The 27734-nt window shown below is 41.2% G+C and overlaps 2 protein-coding genes across 14 annotated transcripts in view; one reads left to right on the top strand and one right to left on the bottom strand.

Annotated features, from left to right (window-relative positions):
* Nucleotides 1–133: 133 nt before the first annotated feature.
* acbd5a (acyl-CoA binding domain containing 5a) lies at nt 134–21113 on the bottom strand. Of its 3 annotated transcripts, none has more exons than XM_088919739.1 (13): nt 20853–21113; nt 19862–19948; nt 14352–14472; nt 12021–12093; nt 11824–11941; nt 10206–10358; nt 9028–9249; nt 8300–8394; nt 7693–7924; nt 6473–6672; nt 4411–4461; nt 3647–3756; nt 134–2725 (listed from the first exon to the last, which is right to left on the bottom strand). In XM_088919739.1, exons 2-13 carry the CDS (start codon nt 19935–19937, stop codon nt 2716–2718), a joined length of 1461 nt encoding a protein of 486 aa, XP_088775865.1. In that variant the 5' UTR covers nt 19938–19948; nt 20853–21113; the 3' UTR covers nt 134–2715. The 3 variants fall into 3 exon arrangements, with proteins under 3 accessions (XP_088775865.1, XP_088775866.1, XP_088775867.1); XM_088919740.1 differs by lacking the exon at nt 20853–21113 and adding an exon at nt 20384–20437; XM_088919741.1 differs by lacking the exons at nt 19862–19948; nt 20853–21113 and having other exon boundaries at nt 14365–14431.
* Nucleotides 21114–21195: 82 nt separating this feature from the next.
* Nucleotides 21196–27734, top strand: part of abi1a (abl interactor 1a) — a 57396-nt gene continuing 50857 nt past the window's right edge. For all 11 annotated transcript variants that reach the window (XM_088919733.1, XM_088919730.1, XM_088919735.1 and 8 more), the window contains exon 1: nt 21196–21432. In XM_088919733.1, the coding sequence (XP_088775859.1) occupies nt 21316–21432 (117 nt within the window). In that variant the 5' untranslated portion in view covers nt 21196–21315. The remainder of the gene's footprint in view (nt 21433–27734) is intronic.

Genomic DNA, 27734 nt, shown 5'->3' with positions numbered 1-27734 from the left:
TCAGACAAAGGTATACAGAGCTAGTTGTGTGTTCCAACATGTTGGTCATTATTCATAGTTCTATACATGCATTTTCTACGTTTAAAGTTTAAACGACAATCTTGAGATCTGACACATAACATAACAATACTGATATTTTGTGAAAACTTTATTCATGCTTCAGATAGTATTAACATTTTCATGCTGAAAGCTGTCCATTCGTGGCCAGAAAAAGAAACAAAACACTTAAAGCCTTATTAGTTTAAACTTCATAGAAAGGAAGTACAGTATTTTAACAAAAAGACAGCTCTAGAACTGTAAAACTAGTTCTGTTGCTAATGTATGCTTTACATTAAGATTAAATTAATAGAGGTTTTCTATATCCTTAGGTATACCAAGAGAATGCAATTAAAATATTGCACTTTATTTTACATCTCTACAGTCTGAACTGTACAGCTATTATCAACACTATTAGACAAGTTACATTAAAAAGAAAAATAAATCAATAAATTATATTACATAAATATAAGCTACAATTCAAATGGGGATGCACATTTAGAATTGTTGAAATCTAGACATAATCCTCTCCAGTTCAACCATTCAGGACATTTATTTGGATCCTTGGTTTTCAGTGCTGCACACTTTTTTTTTAAGAGTAAGAAACAGAGGTATGATCCATTTAAATCTATATGCTCAAAATGTCTTAGTTAAGTGGATTTTCATCTTAACTTAGCCACCGAAGTTCGGTGTAGATGTATATCCATCAGGAAGATGTCAGAATTGAAAAGCATGTAATGAAGGATGTATATGCAGCAGGAACTCATACACCATGTAGTGAAAAGCCAAGGAAGAGCACAGTCCCTTCCAGGATGTTAGTCAACATGCTTCTGCTATCCACTGAAAATAATCAAAGAAACTCAACAATTGGCCTTGGACCTCTCTGTACACGATTCATCCTCTTTTATTCTGGCCCGTGATCTATTTTGGGATACATGTGACCATCCGTTTCATGGCCAGAACAAGAAACGCATCTACCTTCTAAAGCATTTGCATGTCTCCGTGAGGATCCCCGTAGAAAAGGCCCATTGATCAGGTCAAGATGAGACAGAGACCATTGGAATGCAGAAAGGCTCAAGCAACAAACACAATGCACAGGTATTTGGCAAGATCTACTTACTGAAAAGAACAGAGATATTAGTAGAAAACCGAGTAAGGCTTAGGATTTAAATGGTTATGTGAAAGAAAACTTTAAAATCAAGACTCAGTCATGGATAGCTACACGTTAACAGATGTTTTCGTTTTACTCATGTACACAACAAGCACACAGGGGTAATTGAGAAACGTCTGTTAATATAGCCATGACTTTGGGATGTGGGAGGAAACCCGCAGAAACACAGCCCAGTCTGTATCTAAACCAGAACTCGAGAGCTGTGAGACAGCAGCAATAAGCCCCAGTTTAACTGTGCCATTAAACTGTTATACTGTTAATTGTTTTGTTCAGTTTACTAGCTTTTTAGTCTTTCTGTACGTCTTCACATTTATCAATAAATTAATATCAACAGCTTTTCAGATTGAGGGGAGAGTTAAGATTAGCAGCTACATAGATAAATGATATGCAAAAAACTAGCCATTAGCTCTTTGTCCAATCAGAATACAAGAGGAGAGTGAACCCTCTAACAGCTCCTCACTCCAGCTTTTAGCTCTCATGAAGTTGCCAGTCATGTACCAGTCTTTCACAAGGGGGAAACAATGATGGCTATTTTGACTTCATGTGTATGCATCATGCACACATCCATTCTTTACGATCACATTAGGGGGTGGAGGTGTGGATTACCCCAGCTGCACTGCCATCAGTGCACGCCACAGATAGTAACAATACATTTACAAAAAAATTAAAGTAACAATTAACTATTGTGATAGAAATTTCTTAACTACACCTAATGCATCCAAAGTTAATCAGATGCTGCCATCATACGCTCATAGTGACCTTTCCTATATCTTTTACTTTAGCATACTCTGAGGTAAATTAATGAGTCATTATTGGTGATTAATAAAGATATATAATCACCCAATTTAATTGTTACTTAATCAAACATATTTTACCACAGTATTGAACCTCATGTATAATATAACCAGAGCTGAATAAAAGAGGATGATGTGTGGCCTCCACTGCAGTACAGCCACACAGCAGAGAGCTACAGGAAAGTTCATGATCAATTTAAAAAAAATAAAACCTTTAACAATGGAATTCAATCATAATGCCCTTTACATCCGACAAGGAGACATAATTCTGCCAGCATGCTTCCAAGTGACAATTGTACGTTTCAACTTAAAATATTTTAAAAATAAACAAAAACCGTTTACTACATTAAAACCATTACATACAATTAAACCCCACACAGCCAAGTTCGTTCCTTCACGTTAGTCATGTGCGGTATTTGACCAATGAAAGATTATTGTATTTTTACCAGTCATCACATTAAGAGCTTGCATGATTATTTATAAATTGTAATGCAATACATTCAGATCTTCTTTTCTTTAAAAGATTAAATTCATTTCTAGTAACAGTAAATCAGTAAATCCTAAGAATGTTGCCGCTTGTTTCTAGTAGTGCCTCTTCGTAGTGCAAAAGCAGGAATTAGATCGTTAGACAATAGAGAACAGTGGAGGACCAGTGTCCACGGACAGACCTCGAGCACTCTCAGTGTATGGGTCTTCTGTCACAAAACGTCCCAGTTAATGTTTTCTGAAAGAAAAACAAAACATCAGATCGGCAGTTCCCGAGAGCTCTCTCAAAGCGTTCTTTCATCGTGTCATCGCCATTAACCACACCGGAACCCGAAGGAGTTATATGATAAACCACAAATTCAAACAGAAGATAAGCGAGTCGGGTCAAACCCACACACGGCTATTCAGCCATCTATTTTCTAACCGGTTCTTCCAATTCAGGGCTGTGGGGGAGTTGGAGTGTATCCCAGCAAGCAACGGGAGCAAGGCAGGATTCACCCTGGACATGACGCCAGCCCATCGCAATGCAGACACACACTCACACTCACACCGAGGGCCAATTTTCCTAGGAGCTAATTAACCTACCAGTGTGGTCTTTGGACTGTAGGAGGAAACCCATGCAAACACGAGGGGAACATACAAACTCCATGCAGACAGCCCACTCAGATCTGGCATTGAACCCATGGCCATAGCGCTGCATGGCAATGAAGTACGGGCAAAGCTCATGCACCAACTTGAATCTAAGACACACCCACAAACATGTGTTGGATTCGTTATGAAATGATCCATCCAAATGTGAAATTAGACCACAAACGTCTTACACTATGAACGTGAATGCATGTCTGTTATTGTTCAAGCATCCCGCCAGTCAAATACACAGTAGTGTTTTAGTTATTGTTGTAATTGCCAAGCAAATATAGTTTTAAATCTGAACTGCTATTGTACGGAATTGGGACTGAAGCTCACACGATCTCTGTGATGTTCAGATACCAGTTTACGGAAAAGCTACTGACTAAAGTTAGCAGAGGAAGCCAAGGACTCCACCGTGGGTTTCTGAAGGAGCTCAAGGGGTTTGTGTCACTGCACTGTGTTCTCAGTGTTGCGGTCTTCTCCCCTAGCAAGATGCTGAGCCCCGTAGTGTTGCAAAAATTGTGATTACCTTCTCCGTCGCTGGAGATAGCGACGCACGAGCCACTGGACGATGAAAGGCCAGACTACCGCGAGCGCGAGTGTGCCAGGAGAGATGTCAAAAGGCCACCAGGAAGGTTTCTGGAAGAACAGCACCCCGGTTAGCCCCCAGAGAGACGCCACCCAGGTACTGTACATCTCCACCCTGGGCGAGCGCCAGCAGATGCGCACACACCTCAGATGTGAGCAAGCGGGGTCGGGAAACAGCCGAGATTGAAAACAGCTTCCATGGTTACAAGAGTAATTCTGATGGCCTTCATTTTGTTTCCTTGTATTCAATGCTAATTTAAACTCACACAGTGGAACAATTTACCTGATTTTATACATATGGTAAAAATAAACTGACAAAGATAGGAACACAGCTGTAGTGCTCTACACTAACAATAAAACAACCTTTATTAATAAACTACAGGAAAAGAACTACATATGTAAAGAGCAAAGCATTTAATTTCAAGCTAATGGTTAACGATGCTAATATAGTTTTAGTTCTGCATTTCATCTTTTTACTCATAGGTCAATAAATGCTAAATACACACTTTGTGCTGAATTTTGAAAACATAAAAGGATCCATTATATTTAAATGCACTTCCAGTTCATAAGGCAGCCCAGGTCTATTTTCAGATACAACGTTCAATGGCAGTATGCTACAAAATCGCATTCCAATAAATTAAGATTATTAGCCTGAAACAAAGAAGCCATTAAGAGATCTAAAGTACAGTAGGTCTGATGTCTTACCTTGTTAACTGGAGGAGGCGGGTAATTAGCTTGTAAAGACAATGATCTTGCCTGAAAAGCACAGAACAGGGAACCCCAATAAATGGAGAAACACAAAGTCAGCAAAGCGACACGTTTGAAACCTAAAAAGGCACAGACTCTGCTCAGGAAGCATGTGCGTGATCCCAGTGGGTGCTGTGTGCCTTAGATCATGTTAGATCACTGTAAGACAAGCTGATATTCCCTGTGTGCCCACAGGTAAGAAAGCAGCCACCTGTTTGTTTGGTTAACCTCAACATGCACAGTGTATGTTGAGCTCAGGGACCACATTCTTCAGGGACTCTTAATGGAATTGCTGGTCAAGAGAAAAGGCTTTACTGAACTAAAGCAAAAGAAATAATACTATATTAAAGGGTAATCCATGTTGCATTTAACTGTGGATGATATATTCTCGAGAAGAAGTACTTCAATTTAAGATTTAACAGTCAGTACAACTTTCTGTCGTACTGGTGTTTGTTATGATAAGGCTTGCAGCATAAAGATTATTTGTCACTCAAACAGATCAAACATCATGACTGCAGGAAACACGCCTCTCACTGCTCTTCCGGCAATATACAGGAGACAAGCCACACCCTTGAACAAACAGCAGTCCATGAAACATCTTCAAAAGACAGGGCTACAAAAGAACACAAACTTTCCAGTGCTGGAATATTTACCGTAAAAAATAAAGCCCTGTTATGTAAAAGACTTCAGAATGTGTGATGCTATGTTTCCTGGAACCTTGCAAATTATGTTAAATTTATAAGTGTTTAAAACATTTTATAAATCTTGTATCCTCCTGTTATTATTAAACACACTTTAATGTGTCTGAAAGCAATTAAGTCTTAGTCCAGAAATAATATTTTTATTTAGATTAATAAGAAGCAAATGTAGCCCCCCACAACCCTTTGTCAATGAAGCCCCCCTCCCTCTCTTTGAAAAAGGATACACCACAAAAAAATTTCAAGTAAGTTTTCAGTGGTTTTCATTCCAGTGGCAGCAGTCATGTGATTCGTTAATTTAAAGCCTGCATTTCAGAAATCTTTTGCAGGACTAGAGATTAATCATGATTTGAGCTACACAATCATAAAAAATGGTCTTCAATTACAATTATTGTAGGAGTTCAGCCAAATAATACTTTGACACTATGGCAAAGAATCTGATATGTGATTTCTGTGTCAGCACTGGTTCCAAATTCATCAAAAGCAGCGTCCACTTAATTCTGTTCACAGGCTCAGCGTATGCTACAATGGCCAGGATGCACACCTACCTTCTCCATCTTGAACTCAACTTCGCAAAGTCATCTCTTTTTCTTTCCTTCTTCTGTGCCCTTCTCTATTTTTCTTTCTCTTATCTCCACATCCACTCCCCCTCTTCCTCTGCTATGAACCCGTCTGTCTCTGTTCCTCGTGACCCTTCCTTCTCCTGCTCCCACCAGACTTTTTCTGTGCTGGAGTACAAAATGTCCTGCCCAGACTACTGTTACGCCCTCCTGGCTGACCTCCCTGCTACAGCCTAGAGCATGTCCACACCCTACGTCTCTAGAACTCTGCAAGCTTGCCTTGTTTCTTTCTCTTCCTTTCTTTTTCTCGACTTGCTTCGTTAATCCAGTTCCTCCTCAGGCTCCCTATTGCCTCGTGACTTTAAACCCTAGTCTTTGTCTACACTGGTCTCATCTCAGCTCTTCCTAGACCTCATCCATTCTCTGTGCCTCTCCTCTTCTCCACCAGGCTCTTTGTCCCTCTTCTCTGGTCTCCTCCTTCCAGAACCTTCTCATCCTCCACCCTCGCTCCATGGTGGTGGGATGAACCACCCACACAAATCACAGCAGGCTCCGTCCCGGACCACTTTTCCGCCTCTGCTCGAGATTTCAGCTCTTTGGAGCGCTCCTTGTGTGATGTTCATGCTTTCAGTTACCGCATCATCCAGGTGGGGCTGCGCACTGGTGGTGGTGGTGGTGGAGGGGATCCCCATTACCCAGAAAGCGCTTTGAACGCCATGGCCAGAAAAGCGCTATAGAAGTGTAAAGAATCATTCTTATTACCTGAGAGGCCGCGAGTGCCTCCAACGTGTGCAATCTCTGCAGAACGCTCTGCATGTCTTCCTGCAGCTTGTTGAGAGCGGCTGCGATCTGCTCATTCAAGCTGCTTCGGGTGCTGCTCTCCGTCCCCCACCGCTCCCCGTCCCCTCCGCCGCCCTGCAGGCCTCCCTGGGCCCCTCCTCCTGCCGCCGGCAGCCTGAAACCTGATCCCAGAACAGCCGTTACTGACGGGCCGGACCGGCAACACGGGCCGCGCAGATTCCGATGGCGGGGAATCTCCACTCAACGAGCACTAGCGTGGCCATTTCCAAAGTAAGAGCTCATGGGAATGGGTGGGATCTCCTAGCTATTGCTTCATTTAGGATTCAAGTGGCACTCAAAACCTGTCTCGGAAAGGTTCCCCCATTGTGTGCGCAAGCATCAAAAATATGTCTGTTTCATTTCAATATCTTTGTGTACCAAAAAGGAGCAGCTTACTTGCTCTCCTGTGACGATTCATTCAGGATTCACCAAGAAACATTTTTTCATGCTCTTCAGGTAAGAGTAACTGAGGAGGAACCAAAAAATATACTGGCACTCAACTCCTCTAATACACAAATCCGAGCCTCTTGTTTGAAATACTATTATAGCATCAAGCAGTATGAATCTTATTGTGTATAAAAAATATTAGACTTTTTGGAAAAAAAAGATTCATATTAAAATATCTATATTTGTGATCATTCTCCTGTGAGCTCCACGAACAACACTAGCTAAACTGATTTTTTACTGGTTTATTTTAATTTAGATACATTTATATTAAAAATAAAATTGGGTTAACACAGCACCTGTTAAACTGATTAGAATACAATTGCTCCACTGTTCGGCATGTATCAGGGATTGTTTTCAGATTCATCAGAATAGAAATTGTTGACTTTGGACATCAATTAACCTTAACAGCCCCTCAGCCCTCAGAGAAAACCTTCATGACCACGAGGAGAACATGTGACAGCATCATTCTTCCATCCTCAGACACCATCCGTAAATACCACCTCTATTAAAATACATTCGATTCAAGCTTCATCCTCTGGGGGAAATTTGTCTTATGTCACAGCCCACATAAATTACCAACATTGTGAAGACATCACAATCGTGTTACAGGAGATACTCATCATATATGACATGTGTGGCTGTTTGCAATCTGTCATTTTACAAAGTCAATAAATTAAAGGAATAATGAACTGTACCTCTTCCTTTCCTGGGTCCTGAAGTGTCAGAGCGTTCGGCACTCAATCTCTCTCTCTGCGCTGGGTTTCTGCTGTCTTTCCCATCCTCCCCCCCGTGTCTGACACCCTCAGCGCCTTCCTGCAGACAGCCCCTTTGGGGCTCCCCTCCCAGCACCGGCTCTGTCCTCGCCAGGAAGGGAGCGTGACTCCTTTCACCAGTCTCCAGGGAGAGGTTCACGAGAACCTCGGGGTTCTGGAAAAATAACAACAGACAAGTTAAAAAAGAAATCCAATTGTATTTTTTATATCCAATGTTAGGTGATTAGTGGTGTTGCTGACCCCAGTTTGTCCACTACTTCTTCAGCCCGCAGGTGAGCAATGAGAACTGATTGACTAATCAAGTTTTCCCAATTACGTTTTCAATGGTAGGTTTTCCGAACATCAGACGTGTCTGCTGAGGGATGGTGAGGCACTTTTACCACACACACACAATTACGTGCCTCTCTGTAGACACTTTTCTGAACTGAATCTCACGAATATTATTGTGGATATGATTATTGGCATTGAGACCTCTATTACCAGTACATTAAAACGTCCCATTTTCGAATAAACATGCTGTGTATCTTACCTCTTCTTGACCAAACTGCTCCATAGAATCGCAGTACACCTCACTGTCTGAGTCACTTGTCAGGTGATGCAGGCTAGACACATCCTCACTGTGATCTGAGGAGTCCAGCACAATATTATAAAGAGAATAAGAACAGCCACTCAGCTCTGTTCAAATTATAAAAAAAATCTGTTAGAGAGAAAAAATTTAAAGTCACATTTAAAATATCTTTAATATTTTATTTGATACTACATACAACATACTATGTGATGCTACTAAATAGTCTGAGTAACAGGCGAGTGTAGCCATACCATGAAGGCACTCTGGAATATTATAATCTACAATATAGGACAAGGATGATTATATAACAGGGAAAAACAATCAAATGAAAATTTTTTGAAAACCCAACTCCAAGCTAATTATCAGATCTCTCCTTTGTATGCTCTCAGGCATTTTCATTTTTTCCCCCAACAAGAAAAAAACTCTCATACTCTGAAGATCAAATTTTAAATGCATCAGTTTTTAACAGGAACAGAGACTGGAATACAGTAATGAGAGAAAATGGTCTGCTTTTTAGAGCACAGTTCACTACATCCTATGTTGACGGTAAGGATGTTCAGTAAGGGTAATTCCACAGAGTATTAAAAACGTCTTGTTTCAATTAAGATATCTAGCCCCATCCTTGAGGCTCACAGAAATTACAACAGAGGAGTTGGATGAGTACAACCGGTCGGATTCAGGTGGCTTACCATGGAGGTGACCATTAACCCTGTGGTGCTGGTTTGACCCCAGTTTCTGGGTTGTGCCGGTCAGCTTCTCTTCCGAGTCCTCAGCGCTCAACAGGGTCTTCTGACTATCAATCTCGTTCGCCGCAGACAGGACATCACGCTCCACGTCGGCACGCAAGACATTCTCCTTTCCCGAAGCCTCCTCGATCTTTATCCTCTGGTCCGAAACGCCTTTCACCGAGTCTGAGTGAAATCGAAAGGAAGATCGCGCACATAAGTGTTAAATGGAAAAGTCGATGTTTATCTTCCTGGTAAGCTAAAGGGTTTTTGCGATAAACACTGCTTGTTTTTTCAAGGTTTCGGAAACTGGATAATTAACCATAAAAGGGGGTAATCAATAAAAATCCATCATGTCTTTTAGTTCCTCCAGTAGGACTGGACAAACAACTGAATTTCCGGTGTGTGAACTAAAGTATGTGACCTTGGATTAAGTGCAAATTAAGTGACAAATTAAGTTTAATCCCAGTTCCTCTTGCAATGGTGTGAGTCATTCAGGTAAGTAATTAAAATTGCAATTCAAATTAAAAAGCCAAGGAGTACATCTTTTTTTTTCCCCTAAACAGTTCAAAAATTGAATTGTACAAGGCTGAAACATAGGAGCGGACTACTCTGGAGTGATAGAAGTCAGCCATTTGTTGCCAACGGCTCACTTAGCAGATTTGATGAAGTTACAAATTAAAGTACTGTATATGACAAATTACAGCAATCTAATAATCACTGAATAACTAAAAATGTAAACCGAAATAAAATTAAATCTCTTTTGAGAATTGTTCCCATGAATTTTTTAGTAAAACCTAATCTCTAGTCTCCATTTTAAAGCAGAGAGAGAATATCACTGAAGGATCTCATCTCTGAACGCTTTAGTCTGTTGGTATTGAACACTGTTTCTTTTTTCAGTAACCGCAGTTCTGGGACATTCCAATACAAGGAATATTAGTTTATGTTATCTCCTACACCGGGTATACTTTAAGAACCATACAATCTTGGATTTAAATTTGTAATGTTCCCGTGAACCAAAAAAAATTACGGATGTTCACAACAACAAGAAACAGCAGCAGAATGCACGTCTTAATTCTGAGCGGTTTTGTGTGGGAATGCTGAAATCTCTGTTGCGTTTGACTCCCGAAGATCCTCCGTACCTTTTTCAGTCTCTTTTTGTTCTTCTTCTTCTTCCTCTTCCTCCTCCTCCTCCTCGTTTTTATCACTCTCAGACTCAGCTCCGCTGTCACTGCTGTCCATCCTGCCGTTCACCGCGATGCTCTTCGGCGTCGACGTCAACATACTCCCAAAACCTGAGAGCAACCATGGTATGGAACAGAGTTGTGCAAAGCAGCCCTTTACTCCTTCTAATGCCTCCTTACTGCAGAAGACTTAGAAACTGACACCGAAAGGCACTGGACAGCATCAAAACGATTAGTGCAAACATTAGCCGGTGGACAAAGGAAGGGATGAGAGAAAAACCTGGGGAAGACTACATGACACACCTGACCTCTGTATGGAATTCACATATTCATCTATGGACCATGTTTATGTATGCTCCATATTAAATACTGAACATACTTCCATGTCCAGAAGTAGCCAAGATTTGTAAAACATCAGCTATTCCTCTGATATGCATTAACATTTTCTGATCCAGTTTAGACCACAGCTTATATAACCACACACTGATACTTCTGTACTTTGTGTTCATCTTCAGATGCTGGTCATACACAGAACTAACAGGAACAATGGCGCTACGAAGCAATGGTTTTGTACAGAGCTCACTAAGCCACGGACACTAACAGGAGCCGGACACTAATGAAGATGGCACAGACTACACAAGAACACACTTGCCTTCCAGTGACCTAGCAAATTTTTCCAATCGGGCTGAGCAAGAAACAGAAGCAAACAATAATTATATTAATGCTGATGAATGCATTAGCAGGAAAACCTTTAACGCTTTTCACCCCAGTTCAAAAGCTACTCCTCTTCTTCTACCCTTTCCCCAAATTCTAAGTAAAACAACTAAAAAAAAACCCTACACTACACTTTTGTCAACCCTGCACTTTCAAAAGTTATAATCCGAAAATAAAGCAGACATTTTTGCTCTGCAAGAAAATATATATACATTTCTAAATTTGAGTTTAGGGCAATGTTATCTCGCTTGCAGAAGATAGTCGGTTTAATTTCCAAAAACAATCATTGTATAAGGACATTTTGCATATCCCTCTCAAATATTCTTAAATATTTTTAGCAGTAATGCAAATTCTGAAGTTTTTAAAAAATACAACAGTGAGCAGTGAAAATTTTCTAAAAACTGGAAAATTGTTATGTTAATGTAATGTGCAGTTTTACATGTGGGGGAAGCAAACTGAAGAGCAGACTATTGTTTAGCTACAAAGAAAAGACAATGAAAAGTTTGGCATGGTATTTTCTAGGAAGGTTCAATTTGTACGCGATACAGTAGTTTAATAAACTATGTCCTGTAAACATTTCCAAAATAAGTTAAAATCACCGAGATGATTGCCTAATCTGTTTTGAAAATGCCATTTTTAGGCAGTTCTGCCTAGACTTCATAGGTGATGAATATCAAAGATTTTGATTATCCATCTCAATAACCTTCAGGAAAAATTGATACATTATGCATACTACTACAGTATGAATAAACTTATATTATTTTGTTAAAGGGATGGCTAACTAACTCCTGCATTACCATGCACAAACTCTCAGCTCGATCTTACAGAATTTCCCTCAGTGTAGCTACATGTGGTCAGTCACCTGAGGTCAGGTCAGATACTTGGGTGATCATCTTCTTGTCCTCCACTATTTCGTAGAACGGTCCCAAAACGTGTAGCAGTTCCTCCACTTTCTCCGTCATTGGCATGGTCTCCAGGATCTGAATTTTAAACATGAATAGTGGTTTTTCTGTGTTTTGTTCGAACAAGCAAACATAAAATTATTGCAAAGGACTGTACCTTTTTCATCTCTTCAACGTACGCAGTCATCGCTTCATCCTTGGACATGTTGCCTAAAGACTTCCAAGCATCCCTTTAGCAAAATGTAACACAAATCAGCTTTTATTAATATCCTTTTAAAATCATGTTGAGTATGGTAGCTTCACCAGCTTGACATTCTAGACTAAAGGCTGTGAAACTCCTTACAGTTATCTCTGTGACTCACAGCTCACTCATTATGTAGGGAATTATGACACATGCTTGATAGTTACTTTCATAACTAACAGTGGACTGTAAGAGTAGTAGTAGGTTTTTCATGCTACCTTTGTTTAGAAAAAGTCTGTGCAACTGCTCCAAATTCAATGCTCAAACATGAAACAATAATAATGGCAATAGTAAAAACAGTGGCTTGAAATATTTATCCCAGTGCTCTAGTCACATGCAAGAACTCACAAAATTATTTTGTACAATGTTTAACATGTCTATCAAAAACTGTAGGCAAGAAAGCTTTTTCCTTTGTTGTAATGCTTATAAAGGCATTTCTCTAACTAGGTTCAGAAAATAAAAAAACGTATACATATGACATATATACGACTGGTTTCTAATAAGGGGAAGCCATTCAGCCCATTAAGCCAATGTAGCAAAATATCACAAAACATTACACAAATCATACATTGTCTGCTTACAATAAAGAGAATCAAATACATGATTCAAGTGAAGTGCTGCTTCTCTCAGTTTAAGGCAATTGAACTATGAATTATTTAGCAGCTGGTTCTTGCTCCTAAGAATTCTTATGTGGTGATATATAATCTCATTGGAGAAAAGTTATCTCAGGTCACTGTCCAAGTACTATCACAACCACGCAGCATTCCAACATGCCTGGAATTCTGCCGCCCTTTCACAGACAGCATGGGAACACATGTCAACTCGGAGATGATATAATGGGAAATGGAATCACTGCGTTACACTGATTTATCCCTATAATCACAATTATTACTCTCATCGATGTGATAGCTTATAACCTGTTCACAAAAACAAATGTATATACCCGATGCGAGATTTATTTTCACGTCTCGGGTCACAGATATGAATGCTGTGCCCTTACACAGGACGGAATGAGGAAGTGGGCATGACGACGGAGTCTGCCGACACTTTCCAGCCATTACATTTTTAACATTTTGGTCCGGGGCAGGGCGTCCATTGTAAGAAAGGCACGTCCCTTGCCACCAGCGCCACAAACTTGCGCCCAGGGGCCCAGGGTCTGCGTTTGCTGAGAATGCCCACCCTGCCCTTGGAGTCCCAGTCAGTCGACTAGTGTCATGACTCAGACTCGAACCCGTGACACCTAGATCGTAGAGCTCTCCCTCCCATTGGGGACGCACATTCAGTCAATCCCATGACCAGCATGACGATTCAGACCCGCAATGCCTGGATCTTGGAGCTCAACCTTACACACAGGTGACCGTCCTCAACAGATGAGCCACCCGGAGGCTCTGAAACTATTTTCTTGTGCATGTTTCTGCAGAAGAACCTCGAAGACACTGACGGGACACAAAACCCTTCAAGGCACTTCTGAAAAGTTGTGGGGGTCTGGAAAAAGCTACCCAGCCATGCTGATGAAGCCAATACCATTGGTCCTTTCAAGAAATGGCTGGACAAGGTAATTGGTTCAATTAGCTATTGGCAATAAACGAACTCGATTGGCCAAAGGGCCCCTCTCATTTGTTGTCTTTATCTTCCAATCTCAAAAAATAACAAAAGCCAAAGCAGCCTTAATTTTACTGAACGCATATTCTATTCCATTCAATACCGTGACATGGCATCATCTGAAGGAATTCCAGTGGCATAATGTGACACTTCCCCCAGGAGGCAGAAGTTTTTCAATGGAATATAGGCAACGCACAGTGCCACGCTTATTATCTGGGCATCCTTCCACATCTTCCTACAATTATTTCCAACAGCGGCTTCTATTCAGACAACACTTGTTTACTATTCTTTGGCGCTCTGGCAAGTCCAGCCAGGCTACCAGCTGTTCCTGTGCGACACAGTTTTCAATTTGTAGAACAGTTTCCAAACACACCCCGTCAATGAGCCGCAGTGAAGGGAGCTTGGTCTCGCGGCGCCAAGTGGAAGAATCCTTGCGATGCCTGTAATTGCTGGGCTTTTCACCTCGACTGCTTTGGCCCCATTTTTTAACAAACAAATTATTTGTATGTAAACGGAAGGGAAAAAAAAATCTTGAATGATAACGCAGTTAAGAATATGTACAATTACATAGCTCTTGGATGTCGCTGTGTACTAACAAGTCTAACAAGGACAAAAAATAACTGGTGATCTGAAAATCCACTTTACCATTTGTATTTACCGATTGGATCCCAGAAGCCAGGCCGGGGGATGTTACAGGGACCTTGCGTAGCTTGCTTATAATAACTATAAAACTTCAGCATCATTTCGTTGGATGGCTGAAAAGAACCTGTTCAAAGACAAAAAAAAATACAGCAAATGATACAGCATGCAGACATCCAAGATCTGAAAAATGATCCAATTCAATTTCAAAAGTTCAATTCTGTCTTAGTAGGAACCCAGATGCTAAATTCTCACCGGTAGCTGTTTTATTTACCCTAAAACTTCAGTTATGACATTTAGCTCGTACAGCTTCATAGCACACAGATGAACATGACAGTCACAAACTGTAACCTCAGACAAGCAAGCCAAAATCACTCAAAACTAAAACAGTCGTCATTGAAATAATTTTCTGTTTTCTTGTTGTATTGTACTTACACAACTCCTCACAAAGGTGCACAGTAGGAATTATTTAAATTGGATAATATTTCAAAGAGATTCCCCCTGTGAGCGTGCCCAACTTCTCAGAATATTTTTAAAAAGCGTCAGAAGTGAGACGCAAATGTAAATCTTACGTACAACTTTAAAAATAATATAGCACCTCTCCAAGGGTAGAGTTTTTGAATCTGAGAAAATAATAAAACAATGACCCAGACTTGGATAAAATGAACTTACAAAAACGCGAGATTCGGAGGAGCCTGCAAACACTGTTGATGCGCCAAAGGAGATACAGTACCCAGGACAAGTAATAAAGATAAACGTAAGGTCATGCTGGGGTTAGGAACGCATGTTACAAATGTCAGAGGGGATGCACACATTGACTTAGTTCTGCTCTCAGCAATTCAGAGTTACAATACAAGTTAATAGAGACTACATTATGTTAAGGTTATAGAATGCACTAGTTGGACTTCATTTAGAATAAATGCTAATTGTGTGCAATTCTGGGCAAGTCATTATAAAAAGGATATTGCACTCTCGGAAAGACTTCCAAAATCATTATGGTGGCTCCCTTGGGTCTAAAGGCAGTGTCACATATAGAATCTGACTCCCTTCAGCCTTGAGCAAAGAGGATTGTTCAAAGCATTCAACGTCCTAAGAGATATTGACAAACAGGTTACATTCATGAACGTAAAAGGGAAGAGAGGACAAGTAGAAATTGTGAGGAAGAGTGCTTAGGAGGGTAAACTGCGAGGTTGTGGGAGTCTGGAACACACTACCCTTACCAAGCTGTTGAGAGATTCCCTGGAATCCTTCCAAACAGACTCGAGATCCTTGGATTAATGAGCAACATGTCTCGCATAGTAGTTTTCATATTTTAAATACTCAATTGCTTAAAATAGTAGATAAATACTTAAAACCGTGCCCTTTTAGGAGTTACACAAGTTTTTACACGTTTTTGTTTTTGTATTAGAAGCTACATAACACCTGGAAAATAATGCATCTGGCAAGTTATCCAGACAGCTGGCTTTCCCAGTAATGGAGAACACATCACGCAACACAAGTACCAGGTCCCTGCAATCGCTGAAGAACACAGCAGTGCCATCAGTCCCTGGAGAAATTCTCCTCATGAGAGTTAGGGAAAACTAGAGCTCAAGCATGAAACTGCACGAACCAAATATAAATAGCAAATTTACAGGAAGGAGCTAATAAACTCTGCACAGTGGTAATTCTATACGGCGGCTACAACAGGCATCACCATCCATACTTATCAGTTTTAAACAAATAATCAAATACTCATTATTCCCTCATTTAGCTTTACTTACATATAAGGTGACCTGCAAATGTTATTCCAATAATGAAAAAAATGAATTTGACAAGTCTTGAATCTTGGTAATTCAAGCACACTTTTAAAACTTATGCCTTTTTTTTTTGCCAAATTAGAATTTGCTTATTATTATTTAAAGACCTGACAGATGACAATCGTTTATTCAACTAGCTTAATCAGGTGAGAAAACATTCTAATTCATCATAAATGGACTGGACCAAGAGGCTCACACCGATGTTACAGAGAAAACAAAACAGTGAAAGAAAGAGAAGAACAATAAAAAAACATACCCCCTCCAAATCCCCTTGTGTTATTTAACAGGCGCGAGAGTCAGACGGAAGAGGTACGACTGAAAGCGTTCTCCGACTAAATGTGGGGAGCTTCAGCTTACTCTGCAGATTGTCCCAGTCATTGGCCACGGCACTTTAAAATGGCTTGAACCTAAAGACAGCTGTTGATATTGGAAGGTTCAAACTGAAAAAAATTGCAAGTACTTCATCTTAAGGACGGCACTGTGGCGCAGTGGTTAGCGTTGCTGCCTCGCAGCACTGGGGCCCTGGCTTCAGTTTTGGGAACTCAGAATTAAGAGAGAAGATCACTTTATTGGCCATATACAATTTCTTGTATGAGGAATTTGTCTTTTCGCACACCCCAACTTGCTCTCCATGAGACACCCAGACAGGGAGAGAAGCCTGGGGTCAGAGCGCAGGGTCAGCCATTTATACAGCGCCTCTGGAGCAGTTGGGGTTAAGGGCCTTGCTCAGGGGCCCAACAGAGTAGGACTCCTCTGCCGGCCGCGGGATACGAACTGGCAACCTTCCAGCCACAGGCGCAGGCGCAGATCCTTAGCCACAGAGCCACCACACCACCATGTTTGCATGGGTTTCCTCTGGGTGCTCCGGTTTCCTCTTACAGTCCAAAGACATACCAGTAGGTTAACTGGCTTCTGGGGAAATAGGTCCTGGTGCAAGGGTGTGCGTATTTGTGTCTGCCCTGTGATGGATCAGTATCCCATTCAGGGGGGCACGCCCCGCCTTGTGCCCGTCGCTCGCCAAGACAGGCTCCTGCTACCCCCGTGACCCTGAACTGTATAAAGCACTTACGAAATGGATGTATAGACTAAATCTTAAATTGAAAGATGGCACAATAAATCATGACGAGGGCAAAGTGTTTTCCTAATTAAAGATCTATAAGTTACAGATACAAGACAAGTGTCCATCAGCTATGTAGATGATGTGTTTGGTAAGGGGTGCCAGTGAGAAAAAATAAATCACATGACAGAATAGCATAAGACAGGAGTGGCCAGCCCCCATCTGGAAAAGGCACAATCCTGTTGGTCTTCCAAGTCTCCTTTAAATCAGCCATGAGTAATGACCTGAAACATGGGCGAGCTTCGACAAATTCAGTAAGTTCAATAGATCGTTTGGTTCAGTGAAGTCAGTAAAGGCCAACTGTGATCTCTGAGAGCTTCAGGATGTTCGGCATTTTCATTTCAATTAATTACTTAACGGATAAAGTTTACCTGCTAATGGAAATGAAACAAAATTGCTCCAAGTGTTAAAAAGAGCATGTTTTAAGGGCGACCCAGAAAACTCTGGTGGCTTGTCGCTCTGCAGAACTAGGTACTGAAAGACATCAGAATTCCCCAAAACTGCTTTATAAGCCCTGTAAAACATCACCATGGTTCATCACCATTTGAACTAGTATAACCTCAAGAAACCTGAATCAAGCCTAATGAGAGTAGAAACAAAGCCTAAATTTTAGCGTGCAATTTCTTAATATAAATTATGAACATTAAAGCACTATTCCACTAGATGTCTAGATATTTACAAAATGTGACCTGCTCCTCACATGATCTTTCCTGAAGCATTTTGCACAAGTTATTCAGGGAAAAGTTCAAAGTATCATTTATTACACAGCATACAGTTTTAGTAGTGCTGTTATTAGTTTTATCAGTATATTTGTTTTATTACTGCTTAGAAAAAGGTAAAGTTTATAGAAAGCCTTCTGAATTCTGTGTAAACAAAACTGCAGATTAGTCATTAAAGATACAGTGCATCCTGTGAAGTATAAGATAGTTATCACATATAAGTAGATAAGAGAGTTATCTTTTGACTGAGCAATACTGCTTACACACATGAAGAAGACAGTATGGACCAGGGATTGAACCCTGATGGACTTTTAGAGGGTGTGCAACAAACTGTCTTATTATTAACAGAAGTAGTATACTCACTTTGTAGTTGTGTAAGTAACAGGAACATCATATGAGAGATTTTATAAACAACATGAATCCTAAATGCAACTTTTTGGAAGTACACAGTGATTCATCAGATCAAACGCTGTAGATAAAATAATCAAGATGGCTGCAGAAATGTGATTTTTATCAAACGTGATTATAATATCCTTGAGAACCTTTAAGATTGCTATCACACCCTGAAAGAAAACAGGCTGTGTATCTGATAAAATAAAGCTGTGTCTAAAAAGAGCTGAACTGTTTGCTAGCAATTTTTCACATGCTCTTAGAAAGGCAGGGAAAAATGAATACAGTTCTACAGCAGTCAAGGGTCTGATTTAACAGCCTCTTCAAAACAGAGACAGAACAAGGAAATATTCTGAGTCTGTTAGGATTACAAGGCGTAGGAATAAATGGAACAGCAGAGTAGATATTAAATGAGTGTCTAATTTGATCAAAACTGGTTCGATACCCTTGTGATCAGTAGTCTTATCACTGTCAGTCTTCCAAGTTCAGTTTGTATTGACTCAGTAACTTGCTGCATAATAAAAATGAAGGGACTCTGGAACTTGACCACAACAGATTCAACCAAACCAGCCTTGTTGTTAAACATTGACCTAGAAAACACGCAACCATATCAGTATAAATGAGATGTTCAGTGACTGAATTAAATGTGTTTTTCGTTGTCATAACAGTATTTTGGCAGTAACTAAATAGATTTATCCTTCATAATTTTGATAAACTTCCAAAGCTTTCTGGGATAGCTTAAGAGGTCTAAGAATATATCATTGTAATGTTTTAGAGCTTTTACTAGTTTTTGTGCACTTTTTTCTAACTTGCAGGAAAGACAATAGTTATTTTCGGAGGAGGCCCTGGCATTTAACACTCTAGCACAGGGATAGGCCATGGGCTCTTGCGATTTTGTTACTCAAATCAGCATCATGAGCGGCGAAATATGATAATGTTGTTGATTATATTGCTAAAACAATCTTTGAACAGATAACCAAGCGTCCTGGACCGATGGGATGAAACACATGGTGTTCCAGTTCATTAAAACGAAATTGAATAGATATATATAAAACTGTATACATCAAATGACCACATTTACCACATGGAACCCCAGCTAAAGCCATGCCAATTGTATAGAGCAGCAAAGACAGGGGCACTGTAATATAATATTTGGGAGAAAGCTCCAATTTGAGTAGAACTTGCCTCTGAACAGGTAGCGGCATCCAGTGCCTTTCAAATTAAATGCTTACAAGACAGGAATGGGTCAACACAGTAACCTATTGTAATTTCAGCACCCAAACAAAGGACCTATTACTACTTGTTTACAGTAAACTTCAGTTTACTTCATCTATAATGCCTTAAATGAAAGACAGATTTTCTTGTCTGAAGAAACACGGCTACCAACAAGGCAAAACCAAAAACTAACACGAAGTCCGGCTGGATCAAGGTGCTATTATCCAGAAGTAATTTGCAGGTAGTCTCGCGTAATAAAACAGAAATCGAAGCACTTACCATTTTGCGGTAAACTCTGAATTACTTTCACTGCAGCATCAAATCGTTGCTCGTGGATTGGTTTTTCATCCGCCATTATGACAGAGGCTGCAAAAGAGTCAGCGACAAATCTTTAAACCTGAGGATTACAAATATGAACTGGAGCAGCTCACCAGCTGCATAAGATTAAAGAGTACTTTTGAGTACCGACAGTCTTCAGAAAAGAACGACGTATTTGTTCAACTGTTTTATAACTAAATTGAATAATTACATGGTTAGTTACTGCATTGATCAACTCAACATTTCAAAGTTTCATTTAGCTTTTAAAAAGGAGAATTAAATATTTAACACTCGGCACACAAACGTAAACAGTATTTGCCGAACAGGTCATTCCTCTCGTGACATAGGGCTAAATTGTTACAAGAGTTCAAAATTACAAAGAACAAATTTGCACAGACTTAGATACGTCTACACCTCAAAATTCGTATACCTGACATACCCTTGTATATTAAATAGTTAAAATACTAGATAAATATGATGTACCTGCTGTAAATACGTTGACCTCTCAAATACGTCTCTAAATAGGAACCAACACAAATCTGACATTAGCGCTACGTCCAGGGGATTTGTAGTTTTTTTAAGGACGCGGGCGAGTGTACCAGAAAACAGAGTCCCTTCAAATTGACTACAATAACCACAATGCATTATTAAATAGACTGTTTTGTGGGAATTGTAGTAATAAATATAGAGGATATTTTAATAACAGCCTTAATAAAGTATCAAGTCTCAATCTATGCATAATATTTTACATAACTGCGTGTAACAGGATTTAAGATTTCTGGAAATGTTTTAATTTTCTTACATGCGTCTAAAGAACAATTTCTATTTTTTCCACGTTATTTAGACAAGCATAAAATATCCATCATTTTAAATGTTTGATGAACGTATTAAAATCATTAAAATCAAGTTCAGTTCTAAGAATACACTCTGAGAATACGTATAACATACATACATATACGAGTCACATCTTTTTCACCGACGTTCAGCGGATAGAGAGGAAGAACAGTTCAAATAGTTAAAGACATTTATCACGTTATTAAAGCAGACGTGACGGAAAAGAGAGCATATCTTCTGTCATCTACGCAAATCGTAAACGTTAACCATCTATATCAGCAATGGCTTTCCAGTCTCTCTCAACATACACGCGCGAAATGTGTCTTTTCCCACACTTGATAGCGACAGTGTCATCATCGAGGTTTCGCTTCAAGACTACAGGTCCCAGCGTGCACCTCTCCGGGCTCCCGCATCTCCCTGCTGCGGCGGTGTTCGTGTGCGCGAGCCCGGCAGGTGAAAGGTCGCGGTGGCGAAAGCGAGGCCAGGAATCCCACAATACCAGGCGGAGGAGCAGCTTTCTGGGGCAGAGCCTGTGGGTTCGATCAAAGGGAAGGAGAAGAAGAAATGCAGAGAGATGTAAGATGGCAGAGCTGCAGATGTTGTTAGAGGAAGAAATTCCAGCCGGCAAAAGAGCCCTGGTGGAGAGCTACCAGAACCTCACCAGGGTCGCTGATTACTGTGAAAACAATTATGTTCAGGTAAGAAAGGGGAAAAAAAAGGCGATGTAATTCCGAGATGCGAAGTGGAAGCCTCTGCTTTTTTTTTTCTTTCCCCGTGGAAGTGTGGGGAACCGGAGACAGGAAATGTGAATGTTGCAGCGAAACTCGAAGGAATTTAAACGGGGTTTAAAAATCTTTTCGAAAATACCCCCCCCCCACCCCCCCGATGTGGCCCGTCTTTAAAGTTGTCTACGTTTTTATCGACAGCGGCTTGTCCTTTATCGGCAGGGAAACGGCCGATCTTGTTGTTCCCATTCATTTCCATCGCTTCGTGATCAGTTTGGTTCGCTCGTCCGGAGGGTGTGTCTTGTTCTTATCTTGTTATATTTCGACTGGAGGCTCTTGATTTAAATCCAGGAATGGCTCATTCACCGACGGGGAAATACATGTGTAGTTTAATTACGTGTAACGTTTTGGATCTCGTTTAAGAAACTTTTATTTGCGGGAATGGAGAGACTCATGCGGTCTCCCGTTTTCGATTCTTTTCTGCACTAGTACCCCGCATTTCTGCAGTAAATAATACGCGTAAACTTGAGACGTGAAGTGTAAGATGTTTTTAGTCCAGTTATCCGTAGTTACGTATTGAAAAGAGAACCCCTCTTTTCTGATTAGCGTAACTGTTTACTGTTAAATAGGCTGCTGTGTACAGTCGATCTTCTGCTTTAATACCTTTAGTGCATTAATGTGATGTAAACGCACCCCACGCTACCAGGTACATTAGGTAATGCTGGTAATCTCCTCCTAAATTGCACCTTATTTGCCGACTCTTGCACAATCGTTTTTAACACCACGGCGCCCCCGCTTCCTAGTAGCTGAAATTTGCGAATTTATTTTTCAACGTGAATACTAACGGCGTGACCGCCACACAGGCGTATACAGTATGCGACGAAATCGGACATCAAAAACTGAAGATTGACGTCTTGTATATATTCCTACGGCAAGAATTGTGGTTTGGCATCTCTGGCAAAATGTCTTGGTTCAATAGTGTTATTATTGGGGGGAAAATTAAATGTAAAGTGTTAGTTAGCGCGTGTTTTGCCGTTGGGTGTTTGAGGTGCTCCGGTTTTCATCACCTTGAAGAGTAAAGTGCCTATGTAGTTCGCCATCAGTTGTGGGACAACATGACTTCGTATGTGCCAGTGTCGGACATGTAGCCTGAAAGTAGCCGTGCTCCGTCACTGCTGGGGAAACTTGAATTTCCAGGACGTGGCTGACCGACGGCAGCTGCTCGTCCTGCACGTTTGAAATGGTTAAATCTGACCGCTTGCTGGACGTGCTTTCCTTTCTGTAGCTCCATAAAAACAGTTGAAGGTTTATTTCTTGCGTGCCGATAGTTGTCTAAACACGTTCACCTCGAAACTATTTTAAGCAACCCCGATCTTGGGTCATGTATGTCGATGCTGTATGACTGCTTAAAGCTTGCAAGGGGTATAGTATGAACTTATTCAAAACAGATTTCACAGGTGCCCGTCAAAGAATGTATTCTTCATTGATTTCAGGAGTATTTATGAAATTGAACAACTCATCGGTCCCCTTTATGCACTATACCCCCAGAATATTAGATGAGCCCAGTGTTTTGAGTGGTTCTATACATTTTATGCTGGAAACGTCTCGCTTTATTTGCCTGTTAATGACTGATTTTGATAGACTACCTCCCAGTTATTTTATTGAGAAAATCTGAATACGCTAAATAAAGCCTTTAGTTTTAAGCAAAGCCCGTGTTGCCATTTAACAGACTGTGTTGCTACTTCACGTTAGCTGTTTGTTGTTAGATGTCTGTGTGTAGTGTAAAAAGTGTCTGGGGGAGAGATTTTTCTTAGTGACTGAAACCCTCATCTCGTGTCTGATTTTGGCTCTGTTTTTTTCTGGTCTGATTTTCAAGGCTTCTGGTCAGTGGATTATAGTCAGCTGGCAGCCTAGCCTTAAATGCAGGTTCTTAAAATACCATTTTGAGGAAAATAAAAAAGCAGAAGTAGGGTTAGGCTTGTGGTTCAACACTCTTTCATAGTCAGGGCAGTACAATAGATAGATGTCATATTATGGATATGGCCAGGATGTTTGATCGCATGAACTGCAAAAGGGTTTTGTGGGTTTGATAGCTTACAAGCCTTTGAGGTGTGTCTGTCGCAAGGCCAGAGGCCACTTCAGAGAAATATTTGACGTGCTGCTTTTGAATAACTCTTGAATGGATTTGGTATTAATTTGTTCAGCACCAGACTTTTCTTTTTCTCCTTTGTGGGCCCATTTCAATGAACATTTGCTGCTTCTTTGAACTAAGGTGACGAGCACTGCAGCGACATCGTTATCCAGCGTCTGTCAGGGAAGCACGCGCTTGTTCTCCAAACGAAAGGATGGATGATGGTCAAGGGCTTTCCTGTGCAGTTTAAAACGCAAGACACCTGATCTGTGCTATTGACATTCCAACTTTGCCTCTGCCATCAATAGGCCCTTTGTGCCTGCGAGGTTACAGACAAGACGGTCCAAGAACCTCGACTGTTTTGTTTTTGCGAGGAAAAGCGAGTGTTGCCACATACGGCCGAATACCTAGATGGGCAGAATTAGTAAGGAAATGCAGCGAGAAGGTTTTGGAGGCTTAATAACGCACCGTTTGGGAGGCATGCTGTTTTTGTTTGTTAAAACTCCGTAGGTGTGGCTAATTGGCGTAGCTGTTTGTGGGGTGTTCGAGGTGGTGTTTCTGAACTCTTAACCACAAGTCCAAGGCGTGGCTGCGTTCTGTCGAGAACTGCCTCAGCGAACAGCCCTCACTAAGCAAGTGGCTCACCGTGTTTCCCACACGCTGATGCGTACTGCCGAGTGTGATCTCTAGATAATCTCTCATAGCAATGCAGGTTTTTCTCTCTTTAAAAAAAAAACGGCTTTATTTTTTCAGCCAAGCCTGAACCTGCAGTGAAGCTTGAGATGCGCTGCCTTTTTTTTTTTAAGCGGTAGAACTGCTTCTTTTTAAGTAGCGGGAGGCTGTCGGACCCGAAAGAGCACTTGATGTAGCGGACATCTGAAAGGTAGCAAGGTGTCCAGTGCTCGGCCAGCTGGGTGACTGCCCCTTCCCCCGAGGCCGAGCGCTTGTTCCGGAATGGCCCGGAAGTTTGCAGCCCCTCTGCCCGGAGCTGCTCGGCTGCTGGGTTTCTTCAGGGCCGGCCAGACGTGGGGCTGCGCTGCCGGCCGTGCCTGTGAGCTCCTCTCGCGCGAAACTGTGACCAGCGCGCGGACATGCTGCTGCTTGCAGAGGCTTACTGAGCTTTTCCCTCCTCCTCCTCCTCCTCCTCTGTGGTATCGAAGACAAATGGTTTCGCGCCAGCATAACCAGACAAGCCGCAACAGATGGAGGGAGCTGGTCCACGTAGTCAGTAATGAGGACGGCAGTTGTCCCACTTTAAACGCTTGTGAATCTCACCAGGCGTGAGGCCGGTCATTGCTGTTTCCTTGAGCCTGGCAGACGAGAGCCTTTTTTTTTTCTTTCTCTATAGGGAGATTGTTGATGAACATCCTATTTCTGCTACAGTGAATTTTATTGCAGCACTATCTGTCTAGATAACCAACCTGTCTAGTGATGATGTTGGCACGAGAGCAAAAATGCTCTCTGTGCTGAGCCGGGAGAATTTCATTCAGCCATTTGTGGTTTTCGGCGTGCTTGACCGATGCTCTTTAATGTATGGTGTGTGTGTGTGTGTTGTAGTCAAACTACCAAAACAAAAATCATATCAAGGACAGACCCGAGAGTGTTTTCGTAGAAGGTGAGGCAAGTTATTATTATTATAAACTTTATTTTATATAATGCCTTTAAAGGTGGCTGCTCAAAGCGCTTTACAGGACAACAACAATAAGTAAGAAGAATACACAAGATAAAACACAATTACAATATATAGAGGAGACCGTGGAAGGTGGTGCTAAGAAGAGCAGAGGGGTGAAGAATGGAACCAGTTCAGTAAAAGCTTTTCTGAAGAAGAGGGTTTTGAGTCTGGATTTGAAGGAGTTTTGTAGATTGGGGGATAGAAACTTAAAACAAGACAAGGTTATGCAGTGCATAAGGAGTCTGACCCCTTCCCCATTCCCAAGAGAAGCAAAGTCTGACGTATTTTCTCAGTTCAGATTCCATTGTTGTCTTGACGTGTTCTGAAGCCAGTTTTTATACGTGGTCTTCGTCGTTAATCTTCTGTGTGTAGTGTCATAAGTGTGTCTGGGGGAGAGATTTGGTTTTAAATGAATGAAACCCTCATCTGGTGTCTAATGTTGGCTCAGTCTTCCTGGTCTAATTTCAAGGCTTCTGGTCAGTGGATAATAGTAGATAATAGTCTACTGGCAGCCTAGCTTTGAATGCAGGTTCTTAACATACCAGCTAAAGAATTACACTAATCTTCTTCCAAAAATTGTGTACACTGACAGTTGGATGTACGTATATCATTAAAATATTACTCGGAGAACCATTTCCATCTCGTAATTGGAAAGCAGTCTCTCATGTGTGCTTTACAAATCCTGCTGACTGTACAGAGAACCCTGTATAGTGTACAACAGTTGACCGAGAAGTATGAAGTGGTGGAATTCCTGGAAAAATAACAGTCTGCATATTCACAGATATTACCAGGAGGCTAGGGTGGCATGCTGGTGCAGCGGTTAGCATTGCTGCCTCACAGCCCGGAGGCCCTGGGCTTAATTCCAGACCCAGGGTGCTGTCTGTCTCTAGAGCTTATATGTTCTCCCCATGTGCAGATGGGTTTCCTGCCACAGTCCTAAGACTGACTGACTTGTAGGTGAATTAGCTTCTGGACACATTGGCCCTGGCGTGATTGTGTGTGTGTGTGTCTGTCTTGCAGTAGACTGCTGTCCTGTCCAGGGTGTCTGTCTGTGTGTCTGTCCTGCAGTGGACTGGTGTCCTGTCCAGGGTGTCTGTCTGTGTGTCTGTCCTGCAGTGGACTGGTGTCCTGTCCAGGGTGTGTCTGTGTCCGTGTGTCTGTTCTGCAGTGGACTGGTGTCCTGTCCAGGGTGTGTCTGTGTCCGTGTGTCTGTTCTGCAGTGGACTGGTGTCCTGTCTAGGGTGTATCTGTGTCCGTGTGTCTGTCCTGCAGCGGACTGGTGTCCTGTCCAGGGTGTACCCCCACCTTGTGTCTGTCGCTTGCCGAGACCCTGAATTGGATCAAGTGGTTTGAAAATCGACGAAAGAATGGATCAGTAGACTATGCAGCCTACATTTTTGAACATGTTATATATTTTGTCGATTTATAAATACATCTTTCAATGCTTTCTACTAGATGAATGTCGGAGTCTTCCAGTAAGAAATGCATACTTTTGGAGGATAATATATGAGGATGGTGAAGTTAAAAAATTTACATATTCTTTATCATTGCTCAATTTGTATTGGAGATCATGGGCTTAATTCGAAGGCTGCGGATGGTATCATATTTGATTTTTGGGTTGTCCACGCACCTATGTGATAGTATTACACCAAAAAATATACTTTGTGTTTAATTCAGTGATTTCAAGTGACCATGAGAATTGGGATGTATTCACTAATATGGGTGTTAAAGTCATCAGTTGCATGTCCCTTTGAGACCGTAATTAATCAAGTCGGTGATGCCTTAAGACTCGCCAAACCTTGTGGGGTCATTGGTGATGGTTTTCCAAGTTTCGTATTTTAACCTTTTTTTCGTCAGCATGTAAAATGCATTCTCAATTGGATATAAAAGTGCCGATTGACTTGGCCGGTCTAGATGTCCCTTCCTTTCTCCTGAAGAACTCTTTGGTTGCGTTTGCTGTATGTTTTGTGTCATTTTCATGCTGCCTGCCGTGAATGCAGCAAAGTTTCGAACCTTTTTGTGCTTCACAGACAGCCAATATTTCTGTAAGCGTCAGTGTTCTTTCTGCTGCTCCCATCATTAGCTCCATCATTAATGCCGTCTTCTTTCAAGGATCAGCTGGTGTTCTTTGGCACATCTGCAGTTCCTTTCTTTCTCTTTCTTTTCAGCTTTCCATCGCTTTAGTGACATTTTACCTGGGTCTCCTCTTTCTCTAAAACTTTGGAACAAAGCTCTCATGGCTTGTCTTTGAACTTGTGTTCAAAGTTCTAGTCTGATTTTTCTGTTCTTGGCGATGATGAGAGGTTTATCCTACACCGTGTGGTGTAGACTTTATAATTCTGCATTCTTAGTGTTCTGTGAGCTGTGGATTAGGATTCCTTTACTCCTAGATTCTGGAAGTTGGCGGTGATTTCACTGAATGCGTTTTCATGGTTTTCTTTTGATAAGTTTTCTGTCATCAACTGTAAACGT

The sequence above is a fragment of the Atractosteus spatula genome, chromosome 6 (genome assembly GCF_055471065.1).
Source record: "Atractosteus spatula isolate fAtrSpa1 chromosome 6, fAtrSpa1.hap1, whole genome shotgun sequence".
NCBI classification, from domain to species: domain Eukaryota; kingdom Metazoa; phylum Chordata; class Actinopteri; order Semionotiformes; family Lepisosteidae; genus Atractosteus; species Atractosteus spatula.
Note: the sequence above shows the minus strand (reverse complement) of the source record. Positions and strands in the feature narration are given on the sequence as shown.

Bases quoted from the DNA above. Each gene is read 5' to 3' on its own strand.
- acbd5a (XM_088919739.1), bottom strand. From the start codon at position 19,937: ATGGCGGATGAAAAACCAATCCACGAGCAACGATTTGATGCTGCAGTG. The intron at 9,250-10,205 runs GTACGGAGGATC...GATTTCACTCAG, and splicing joins ACAAAAAGAGACTGAAAAAG to ACTCGGTGAAAGGCGTTTCG. The intron at 3,757-4,410 runs GTAAGACATCAG...CTGTTCTTCCAG, and splicing joins CGCCTCCTCCAGTTAACAAG to AAACCTTCCTGGTGGCCTTT.